At 41.1% G+C, this 12190-nt stretch overlaps 1 protein-coding gene across 2 annotated transcripts; it reads right to left on the bottom strand.

The window, feature by feature from the left end:
• Nucleotides 1–3743: 3743 nt before the first annotated feature.
• Nucleotides 3744–9001, bottom strand: slc3a2a (solute carrier family 3 member 2a). Of its 2 annotated transcripts, none has more exons than XM_034569529.1 (11): nt 8875–9001; nt 7724–7928; nt 7442–7626; nt 6381–6554; nt 6170–6264; nt 5924–6060; nt 5333–5442; nt 4903–5105; nt 4739–4816; nt 4416–4635; nt 3744–4301 (listed from the first exon to the last, which is right to left on the bottom strand). In XM_034569529.1, the coding sequence occupies exons 2-11, from the start codon at nt 7918–7920 to the stop codon at nt 4150–4152; spliced, it is 1551 nt and encodes a 516-aa protein (XP_034425420.1). In that variant the 5' UTR covers nt 7921–7928; nt 8875–9001; the 3' UTR covers nt 3744–4149. The 2 variants fall into 2 exon arrangements, with proteins under 2 accessions (XP_034425420.1, XP_034425419.1); XM_034569528.1 differs by having other exon boundaries at nt 7724–7932; nt 8875–8952.
• Nucleotides 9002–12190: the final 3189 nt, after the last annotated feature.

The raw sequence follows: 12190 nt of genomic DNA, 5'->3' as shown, positions 1-12190 counted from the left end.
TGGATGGAGGCTACAGCTAGCATCCGGTTAGCTTAGCACAAAGACTGGAGGCATAAGCTAGCAAGCTAATCTTTACAAAATCTGCCCACTCGTTCTTTTAAAGCTCATTGATAATCACATTTGAGATATAGGAACTCATCCAAGAAATATATTAGTGCTTTACTTCCCATACATTGTTAAATTTACGTTTCTGTTTTTTGAGGCAGGCTAGCTGCTTTCTAATCTTTATGCTAAGCTGAGGAGATCAGTTTCTTGTGCTCAAATCTCCATCTATCGCTCCACAAAATGTTTAAGCACTCGTTAAAGTCTCCTTAGCTTTAAGTTGTGTCCATTCCCTGACAAAGGTACAGCTTTATTGAAGTGAACAGGCTGAACTGACCTTGTGTATGAGCTCCAGCGTGGAGTCGGCAGGAGAGGTGGATGTTTGGATTCAGAAAGCTGGAGGAACAGAGGGAGGGAAAGAAAAAAGGGGAAGTTAGACATTTTCCCTGCACATCCTAATTCCATCTGTTTTCTAGTGTGTAATAAGTGAGCTTTTATAGGTGGGAGGTTTTTAATTTTACCTTTGGACGGAGCCAGACTTGCTATTTCCTCTGTTTCCTGTCACGCAAAGCTAAGCTAACCTTTTACCCCTCTTTAATGTCAACAGCAGCTTTGATTATGTTTTTTTTTTTTTTGCTTTATAACTATATACATTTACATTAAATTTAATACGTACATTAAAATAAAATCTGTGGTCAGGTATTCAAGCATCGTAGAACAGTGCACACAGAGAAAAGAGTTCAGGATTAGCATCTGGCATGTATATGATCAAACAGCTGCTACTGTTCACACAATCGTGTTTAAACTAACAAATCAAAGCATCTCAAATTGTTTTCTGAAATAACATGTGCTTTTACCTGGGAAATAAGAAAATGGCTCCATGTTTTTCTAAACTCCGGCGATGATAGAGACACATGTATGAACAGATGTATGTGTTTATATAGATGTGTTGTTATCCAGGCAGTGAAAGGTAATCATCATGACATTAGGAGCTTGATGGTTTAAATTGTGACCATACTTTGAGATGAAGATATTAAATATCCTGGACTCTCAGTCCCAAGCCTGATCCGTCCTTGTGTCGCCGGTGGTTCTGTGTATAGCGTTTGTTGTAATATAAATGTGAAGAATATATAATGTGACGCGTCATTTCGCCAGCGACTGTTCAAAAGATGGTTCTGTTTTCTGTTAGTAAAATTACCTTTGCTGTCATAAGACCATTAATAAATAGGAGGTGCACAGCAGCTCATTTTTTCTCCATGGTCCTGTGACATGATAGATTCAGCCTAATTTTGATGAGGCTGATTAGTCCAACAACAGAGTCATTGATAAAGAGAGTCAACTATGCTTGAAATGCCATTGAGCAAGTCACAGATACTCAAACTGTTGCAGAAGAGTTGCACCAACAGCCCAAAGTGGCATATTCCTTCATTATCAATGGAGCTGGGATACCTGGACTCAGTTTGTAACCAACAGACACAGAGAAATACAAATGCATTTGGTAATGAAGTTTAGTTATCATAATAACTGCAATAAGAGGCAGCTTTGTATACTAGTATTTTCATATGTCTATATAAAAACCTGACGATGTATTGAATGGTTAAGACAGTGTCTGTATATTGACTGAAGTGACTTTCTTTCGGGCTGATCTTGTTCTCACTCACTTTCAGCTTTTCATTGCAGAGGACTTTACATTGTAAGGTGACGTGCTGCAGTGGATTCATTCAGCGTTAAACATCACTGGGTCTCTGCCTTGCTCCATGAAAGCCGAAAGGTCATGTAACCCTGTGATGTAGATGGTGTCACACTCAGATTGAGAGTCAGGCATGAGTGTGCATGGTGGTGAGAGAGACGGTGGTTGGGTTTCACAGCGGCGTGGGGAGCGCAGAGAGGCGCTGAGACAGGCCCTGGTTCCCGGTATCATTCACATCAAACCTCCCCTGTGATACCACAGCAACACAGCGGCACTGTATTGTCTCCAGAGCCTGAAACTCTGCTGAAACTCTACCCAAGCTTCTGGTATTAAATAGAGGATGGTTTGAAATCTATGTTTTGGCTGAGAAATGGCTGTTTTATGACATTACATTATACACAAGGTAATAATGACAAAGGTTAATATTGTATTTTAGTACCTAATAGATACAGTGGCTGGATAGAGCATAACAAAGAAAACGTCTCGTGAAAGTACATTAATTACTGAATTGTACTTCAATGTTCAGTTTAATGCTACTACATACTTCTACTCCATTACATTTAGCTGACAGCTTTAATGACCATCTACTTATCAAATTAAGATTTTACATATAAAGCATATGATGAGCGATAATAATACACCGTAGTAATGTAATATAGGATTTCGTGGTCCCGAAGAGTACTTTTACTTTTTAGTACTAATTAAGAGTACAGTTGAAAGTACATTTTGTAAGTAAAACTAAAATAGAGCAAACTTACACCACATTGTCAGTGCATAACTTATATTTAAGTAAAGGATTTGAATGTTCCCTTTAAAACTGGTTCGCAGTAAAATATACATAAATACAGTTATACATAAATACTCTGTCATTATTTATTTGTATTATAATTACTGATGTATCAATGTGTAAACCACAATTTAATTAATAACCAAGCTAATTTTAGAGTTAATATATTGTTTGCTTTGATTAGATTCAATTAAATAAAATGAATTCATGAAAGTGTCATATTCCACAAACAGATATTATGTACTGTATCTCGAATTATAATTTACACAGTATCTACAGCTGTATACAGTACAGTACGTATACAGAAATGTAGTGGAGTGCTTCAGACGTAGCAGAACAATGGAGAAACTCAAGGAAAGTACATCTACCTCTTTCAAAAAAGTATTTGAGTAAATGTACTTAGTTATTCCTCATTGATGACTAAAACAAGACGCCTAAATGGCTCTGGAGGAATTCTGGATGGGCACAGGTTTGCACAGGATTGATTAAATATTTATGTCTTCATTGTTTTGCCGTAATAACAAGTACAAGTATAAAGTCTCGCAAAGAATGCCAGGCAATAAAGAGCAGGACCACAGACACTTGTCTGATGACAAAATCTTGATCATTTACAGTAAGTGCTGTTCTTGTTCCCCCTGGAACTTGACAATACTACAGCTAATCATCGTAGAGCATAAAAAAGGCCTAATTCATCCAGCTTATCATTATACTGAAAACCATTATACTGTAAACAATTTCTCTACAAAGTTTGAAAGTGTGACATATAATGGAGTGATTTTACGACAGTAGTTACTTTAAGATCATCACTGTATGACCCACGTTGTGAAAAACCTGAGTATATGCAGATGGTACATTTCATTATATAAAACCCATCTCAAGATGGTGATTGAAATATAGACATGCTTCCTCTGTTGACATCTGTGACACACTTTCACACACACACACCTGTACGTTCTGAAAATAGTGAATATCTTATCTGATACTTTCCGACATTAAGAACACGCTTAAACGAAGTGTAACAAAAACATGAGAGCACAGGAGTTGGTACAGAAACTGTTTATTCATTTCCAATTGAGTTCACTTGACAGATTCAAAGCATCTGCAGCAGTATTGTGTTCTTGCCATCTTTTAAAAATACTTCAAACGCAAGCACCGCACATGTTCAAATTTGTCACTTGTTTTTTCCCTAGTGCCTTCGCAGTTTAAAAAAAACAAACTCTTTACGAAAGTAAAACTGTCCTAAAAACAGAACTTTTTTAAATGTATAAGTAAAAATAACAAAAACAAACCAAGGACTGCTAAAATGCCCAAAGAACAAGAATGGAATGTCTTTCACCCATCTGGACAATGTACAGATGGTCAACAATTAAAGATCACAAATGAACAAAATGCTCAACAGATGATGGTTGAACTTTGAAAAAAAATTAAAAGGATCAAATAAATCCAAGAGTTTAAACTGACCAATATTCTGCTGTTGTATGGCGGATTTTCTTTGACCCAAATTTACCTTTGTTCTCACTGAATAAAATGCTTTTGCATATGCCAATTTATTCCTTACGACTAGGACCTTCTTATCTTTCTTTTAATGACACTAATCTGTACGCAGGCTCCCTGTAGTTTGGCGCCATCTCTAGACCGTGTAGGGGAACTTCAGCAGGACGGCTTCTCCGGATTCTAGAGTGAAACTGTCCAGTTTGACCTCGGATTCTTCTGTGAGATCTTTCGAGGAGCTGTTTGTGGCCGACAGGCTCACCGTGGCCGTCTCTGGCAGCTCTACTCCCTCTGCAGGAACAAAGATCATGGTGTCAACAAAAAAACAAAAAAGTGGACAAAAGTACAACCTGCTGGATGTGACACTTCACATTTTAACTAAATCACTGTTGAATTTAAACTTGCCTGTAGGTGTCAGCGAGAGCTTTAGTGACTCTGGTGCGTCTCCCCAGTTGACAGCCGCTATGTATCTCTCGCTCTGGTCCCACAGACGAAGGAAAGCGAGCGAGGTGGCAGAGGAGTAGAGAGGGTAGTAGTCTCCGTGGAGGAGAGAGCGCTCTTTGCCTCGCAGCTCACTGAGGGATTTGAACCACTTCCTTACAGCAATCTGTTCCTTCCTCTCCGCCTGTAAATGTGAGAAACGAGGATATTGGTAAAAAACACGGAGAGCAAAGTTATGTTTTTGACCACAGGTTCACTAGTTTGCTCCAGGACTGAAATTCACGTACCTCAGCTGCCTCGTCAACTACTGCTCCTTCTTCAGGTTCCTTCTCGATGTCCCAAACCATTTTAGAAAAGTTTCCCGCCTTAAAATAAAAAGGGAAGGAAAACAGGTTACACCCTGTAACCAGCTGAAAGGCTGCTCAACGATTTCAACTGTTTTATTCCTTACCCCTCCTGCTTTAAGACCGATCTCGTCTCCGTATGTGAACACAGGGGTTCCAGGCATGGTGAACAACAGGAGCTGGTAGAGACGGATCAGGGACGGAGTTTTTGCCAGTGTGGACAGCTGGTCCCTCTGGGCGGCACCCAGACCCCAGGCCAGATTTCTCTGGTCAGTGTGAAGGGTGTCCATAGCCTTGATGCGCTCCACACCTGTAGATATTCAGGTAAAAATATTCACCTATATTGTATCGCTTGAACCAAAGAACAGACATTTGTTTTTCTTCATTTAGACAGTCAGATAGTCAGGATGGAGACACAGCAGGGGATACACAAGATGAGGAACAACAGTATTTTCACACATTACTGTGGAGTGGTGTTACTTTTAAATGTATAACTGTACTCTGTAGAAACTGCTGTGAACACAACTCGTAACCAACCTCCAGTTTTGGTGCTGAGCAGGTCGGACAGGACGAGGTTCACACCGGAGGTATTGACGAGCTGGGACACCTCTATGGGAGAAATGCCTTCAACTACACCCATCAAGGCCCTGAGGGAAAGACAGTGAGGTCAGATTAGTGACACCAAATGCCACCAAATTCGACTCGAAATAGAAATTTCGGAGTTGGATCATAACTTGTTTTAAGAAATAAAGACAGTGTTCAAATGTGATATTAAAGTAAATTGTGTAATTTCTCAAATACACCACTGGGTGTCGCTTTGACATGAGAGTAAAGTGCCACAGGAACTACAGACTCCTTTTTGTTGACCCAGCTCTTCCTGATCCCCCACCCACAGTCCCCCCCTGTAGCACTGGAATGCCTTTAATCTCCACGTTCTCTTCTCTAAACAAACTAAACTCTGTCGGCTGACATTCTCCTCATGCTTTGAAAATCACTTCGCCCCTTAAATAAAAAGAACAGGCTTAAAAATTATTTTAACAATCTTAATATATGTGTTAAAAGTATTTGCGTCTGTATGAAAGTAGCGGACACCATTAGCTGTAAACAAAGTGGCATAGGCATAGTTACCTCTTCTTCATGCCCTCGGTGTGGTTGCCCAGGACAACAGCTTGTAGGTTTGACCATTCCGGAGAGTCGGTGGCAATGCTCAAGTCCGAAACCTTGATGCCATCGACACCCAAATCCAGCCAATGTTCTGCTGCAGCCTGAAAGACAACGTGATCACTTTAGCTACAAGAGGAGTAAGAACAGCTAAATGACATGAATCAAGTGAGTGAAGGACCACAGACCAATGTATGAGTGTGTGTGTCCTACCTTAAGTTTCTCCATCACATCACTGGTATCAGCAGTACTGAACCAGGAAGCTGCTCCTGGGTAGTTTGGAGTCAGGTCAAGCACCACAGAAATGCCTATGAAAAACAGAATGGTTAGAACCACTGGGCATGAGCAGCTCCAAGTCCACAAAACTAGAAACCTCAAAAGGGACTCCGTTACTAATACTGATCTCAAGTCTATGATGGCCTACCCTTCTTGTGGGCCTTTTCCAGCACGGCCACCAGTTCGCTCTCTTTTCCCTGAATTGGATCAATTGTTTTGAGATCCAGGCTGTTTGGCTGGTTGGCCTGGACGGAGTGAAGAGGGCCCAGAACCAGGCCTTTCACCTTAAGCTGGTTCATGGCGTCCAACTTTGTCTCGACACCTACAGACAAAAAGGGACAGAGAGAGGGAGAACTGTAGTTACACAATGGACCACAGAACGCTGACGTGTGAAATGTAGCAGGGTCAGGGGGTTAGGAAACGAGGGCAGGAGGCTAGAGGGCAAGAGACACAAGAAAGGAGGTAAGTTAAGGGTACTTATAGTTAGTATTGACTCAAGGCAGGAGAATGTGAATGGCTCCATCCACACCCTCTACTGGCCACATGAAGCCTGAGTACAAGGCGGTGCTTCACGTGAAAAAACCAGGGTCACGTGGGGTTTTTGGAATGCTGCCCTAGGCTTGTTGGAAACCCGAGTGCTCACATGCAATTCACTTTAAGAACAAACTGTCTTTCCTTCCTGCCTTTAAACAAATTGGAACAAGAAGTCTTGTAAATGTTTCTAGCTTTTTAAGTGACATTTATTGAAAAGTCAGAGTGAGATCCGTTGAGATCTAAAATGAAGTATATAAGATATCTTTAAAAAAATCTGCACACCACAAAAAAAGTTTTGCATTGCTCACCCATGACCTCAAGTCTGAGCAGAAGATATGACAGAAATGACTCATGGCTTTTTTTTTTTTTTTTTAACCGTCCTTTAGACCTCGAGTCACTCAGCGTCAGCCTAGTCAGCAGTATGGTATCTGGCCAGTTGAAGTAGGCCACATAGAACTCAGGAAACCCAAGACATTGTCACGAGACTTATCCCATGTTACGGCATGCAGACCAGAGGACTTTTTAAATAATCTCCAAATCTTATTTTGGGCATATGCATGACACCATGGGCAAAACAGCAGCAAGAAGAGGCAATGACCTTAACATGTAAGAAGTCATACAAAAAGAAAACACCTATTTACCCTGAAATACATCTGAAATCTTAAAATACTCTACCTTCCAGTCCATCAGCGAAAGCTACGACGTCGGGGATCTGGTACAGGGGTCCTTCGTTCCACCAGTTCATCTCAGGGATGGGTTTGCAGCGGGGGGCCTGGACGATGATGGCGATGGCTCCGGCCAACATGCCGATCCAGCCCAGCCAAAACAGGATGAGAAGCGCCCAGCGGGTTCGCACCCATCTGCAGAGAAGGATGAGAATGAGGTGGAAAATGTTAAGATGACGACATAATTCAAGACCAGAGCTTAGAACGTATTTATTGCAGCTGGTGCTCTTACCCTGGAGTGCCAGCAACCTTCATCAGCTCCTCTTTGGACAGGCCGGTGAAGTTCACCACATCATCGGGGACCTTCAGCTTGACGCTGCCATTTTTCTCCCCGCCCGGTGCCTGGCCATCACCAGTCATCGGCTGCTTCTCAGGATCCAGCTCGTTGAGCTCCACTTCCTTCATGTCGACCTCTGTGTTCTTACTCATGGTTGAGTCTGATTGTTAAAAAGGAGATAACAGATTGTCAAGTTGACAACTAGATCACGTCCAAAGAAAACATATGGTGTGAGGATATGAACAAAAAAAAAGTATTGTTTCACTGAAAAAGTACAAAAACATATGACAGAGAAGACATACTGGAAATGAAAGAGTGTTTGTTCACATTTCCAGTCACTTGAATTGTTGTCCCTAAATGGTTGTTGCTGATGGACATGCTAACCTGTTCCAAGATCTAAAACAGGCTTTTAGCCAACAGCCTTTTTTTTTTTTATCTAGCCCAGCTTTTATGAGCTAGGGACTAATAATAATAATGGTTATAATAGCCTTTATTTTAGAGCACTTTCAGAGTTCTTCACAAGAGGATAAAAAAAATAACTATGATGTGTAACAGTTTTAATTCAAATGTAGTTCTGTGTAGTTATAGGGAACAGCAGCTTCCAGTTACAGGATAAGTAAACGGCTGTCTCTAAGGAAACAGAGACCTTCAAATTAAGAGCTCGCTAATCGATAACTAACCTATTCACCCCTCGTATAAAAAGCTATAATCACAGAATATCGAGAATAGAGTATAAACCTGATTGAAAATGATGTTGATTACAACTAAAAGGTTACATCCACTCGTTGACACAGGGAGGTGTCAACTGGCTGCTTCGTCAAACGCGATTATAGTAATACAAAATGAAGAAAAGAAACGTAGAAACTAGAGTATCTCGACTGAATCCAACTCGTTTCTCGAATTAATCCCAGTACGATTAATTTAAAAAAGTCTGACGTGGTCTAATCCTCCCCCCCCCCCCAGAGATGATGAAATCCACCGTCATCATCATCATCATCATCATCTGGGGAGCCACGCGGCAAAAAAAATTAGCATCGCCTCTTCCTCTTTCCTCACAGTTTCACAGCTTTAAGGAACGGAAACTGATGAAGTAAGTGAAAGGTTACCTGTAAAAACACAAAGTATAGTCCGTCCGCGTCTCCGTTGGTCTCCTCAAGTCGTTCAGTCTCGGTTAATCTTGTTGCTCAGGCGGAGCCGCTTTGTATTTCTAGTCAGATTTGAGGCCCCGCCCACGCTGGGAGGAGCCAGTAACCCCCTGTTTGTCTCTCTCTCTCTCTCTCTCTCCCTCTCTCTCTCTCTCTCTCTCTCTCTCTCTCTCTCCCTCTGGAGGAAACAAACAAACAAGTAAACATCACACTGTCCCCACACTACTTATTAGTCCATGCACCAATTTCCTGTCAACGTCTATTCTCATCCTCCATAACGCCAACTCATCGGTACACATAAAGTATTAAATCCACTACAGGTCTGCTCATGTTTGCTGTCCTGACTTTTAGCCACTATGCTCCACAAGACGGGAAAAACAAGACCAGCGTGTTATTTTGCCCGGGGCTCTGTGTGTTTTACTCTGAAGCTGAATTCAGAGCATAGGTAAAGGGGCTGAAGGAGAAGAATATGAAAAGAACTCATTTTGGTAGAAATTGTTTACGACAGATTTAATTTTGGTCCTGCAGACGTTTCCTGAAGATAATGTCATCAGTCCTACATTATGTTAGCCATTAGCTGATCGACTGATTGATCGCGTACTATCTAGGCTCCTGGTGAGGCCTGTAATCTTTTGACTCGTGTAGACATCACTAATCTCATTTAACCCCCACTTCCTACACATCCACTTTAGACATCTATTTGCACCTCTTTTCAACTGCATTGCCTAAATATTCACTGATCAATCTATTCCCTCTGATATGATCCCATTACACTGCTGATCAGTTCAGCAAAGTCAGGAAACAACCGATCTATCTATCTTTGTATTCGATGGTTTGCATTAGTAAGTGATAGGCGTGCTTGATGTAATTCAGACAGTTGCCAAGATGTCACTATCATATAAACCTAATCTTTTGAAATAGAATCTATGATACAGTGTTTAAACAGCTTCAGACAAGTTTACATCTTTCCTTTGTTGCAATGTAAAAACAACTGTTTCCTGGGGTGTTGTTGACATTGCTGCTGTTTCATGTCCAAAATTAGAATTAATGAGCAAATTGATGTAGATGATTGACACTATGGCTAATTTATTAATATTAAGTGATATTCTTTACATGTGTAATATAATCTATATTGAATTATAGATAGGATTTGTGAGCAGCTAACCTGAAGACTGAGGCCGTCCTGTACTAGCCAGCGCTCTGAAGTCTTTCTCAGCTGTTGACCTTCATTAAGTTACAGTATGGGAGACAGTTCATGGAAACACACCCACAGAATCTCACTGTCATGTACACAAACTGCTGTGCTGTTTTCCAGACTATATTTGTACATGCTACACTATGATATTTTTTGTTATTATTACAATGAAAAGTAGAAGGATGAGGATTTTGTTGTTTATCTGAGTACTGGACAGCTCGGATCCATATTGTGTGTAAATAAGACCTCACATCATCTTATTTCCTGTGAGTTCCATCTGTTGTGATGATGTGGAGGAGGTGGTTTTTCCTTAGCTTTCAATAGGTCTTACAGCTGTGACTGAGTGGATTTACTGGTTTATAGAGTTTCTAATGAAAGAATAAAAAGACCAAAGCATTTCAGTTGTTGATTAATAGCTGATTAATCACTGCTCTTAAAATTTGAATGATTTCCCCCCTCTTTTACCACTTTGTTTTTACTTCCTGCTTCTACAGCTCTCATAAATGTGGTAAACCTCTATATGAAGTGACAGATAACTTTAGGAGCATGATCCACCACTTTGCTCAGGTGTGACTGTACCTGCAGGTTAGTGGTTGCATTGCTCACATATATCCTGTCATTCACCTTCTAAATCCAGCGGTATTCTTGGCTTTTGTCTCATGTGACAACAAACCGACAAAACACTCAACACCACAATACACACTGTAATAGATATAAGTCCCCTAAACATTCCTCTTTCACGTAAAAATAAATGCATTATTGCCTGGTTTAAAAGACAGGGATAGAGTATTCCACTCCAAAATGTATTGGGTTCTTTCCTGGCCCATGTTTGACCAAGTTTCGTGGAACCTGCTCACAAACAAACCAACAAATTGACAGAGTTCTTATCGTAGATGTTTTCTATGTTTGGATTTTAATTAGTTGTGACCCAGTGGCTGCTCTGAGTCAATTTCTGGATGGTTAGTGCGTCAGAAATAAATCTCAAATTTCAAACAAAATAAATCTGTTATTTGGCAGCTGTTTGTCTCTACGTGGAGATGACCCTGTTAATAAAATCGTCTCAGCAGGCACGTCCCCACTCATGTGCATAGGCTACTATTTATATGTCCCTGTTGGACAAACTCAAACACACACCATCTGCTTCTGTTTGTATCTCGGGCCTGTTGATCCCGTCAGGTTGGAACAGAGCGGCAGGCTCAGGTGACCACGCTGTGGAACCAGCAGTACGGGATCCTCCTATCTTCTCTGCTTTCATAGATTTACAGCAACACTAGCAAGACATTTGTGTCAAGATTTGAAAAACACAGGGTAAGAGGATAAGACAGATGAGTGGTCTGATCAAGAAATAAGAGTGAGGAGGAGTGGCCGAGAAAGAGGGAGGTGCAGAAATGAACAGGGGAAAGAGGCGGACAGACAGAGAGGAGGGAGCAGTAAACATGTTTATGAGTTGAGGGGGAACATTTGGAACAAAGTTTATGTTAGAACATGGCCACTGATATTAATGGCAACACATTACTGAGCAAAACATGTTTGTGTCTTTCCCAAACTCTTTTCCCACATGTTGCTTTAATCCTTTTGAGTCACACATTTCCAACAACCTGAACGTGCAGGATAAACTAGAATAGAGCCAGAATTGAAAATAATTTCCAACAAAAGGTGAGGTTGACTCATATGTTTTGCAAACTGGCAGCAGTGTCGGGCAGCAGAGATGGAGATCGCATCTTCATGGAGGACGATGATTAAATGAAACCCTTCCAGGACTTGGTCTATTGTGGAGCTCATGTGCTTTGTCTTCTCATATGGCATGGGAGGAGGGGAGAGTGTCCAGTAAATCTGTAGGCCTACAAAAACACACACACACACACACACACACACACACACACACACACACACACACACACACACACACACACACACACACACACACACACACACACACACAGAAATGAGAGAAAGGAAAGGAGGGCAAGGTTGCTGTCTATAGTTTTGTCTGTTTTTGCTGAGGCAGGAGAGGAAACATGCAGCAGGGACACAGCACTCTACAGTGGATATCAGTGTTTACTCTAATTCTGATTGCTTGGT

This window comes from Hippoglossus hippoglossus, chromosome 18, assembly GCF_009819705.1.
Source record: "Hippoglossus hippoglossus isolate fHipHip1 chromosome 18, fHipHip1.pri, whole genome shotgun sequence".
NCBI classification, from domain to species: domain Eukaryota; kingdom Metazoa; phylum Chordata; class Actinopteri; order Pleuronectiformes; family Pleuronectidae; genus Hippoglossus; species Hippoglossus hippoglossus.
This window is presented reverse-complemented; position numbering and strand designations above follow the sequence as displayed.

Coding starts and splice junctions, on each gene's coding strand:
- slc3a2a (XM_034569529.1), bottom strand. CDS start 7,920: ATGAGTAAGAACACAGAGGTCGACATGAAGGAAGTGGAGCTCAACGAG. Junction 7,627..7,723: donor AAGGTTGCTGGCACTCCAGG/GTAAGAGCACCA, acceptor CCTTCTCTGCAG/ATGGGTGCGAACCCGCTGGG. Junction 6,555..7,441: donor TTTCGCTGATGGACTGGAAG/GTAGAGTATTTT, acceptor TTTTGTCTGTAG/GTGTCGAGACAAAGTTGGAC.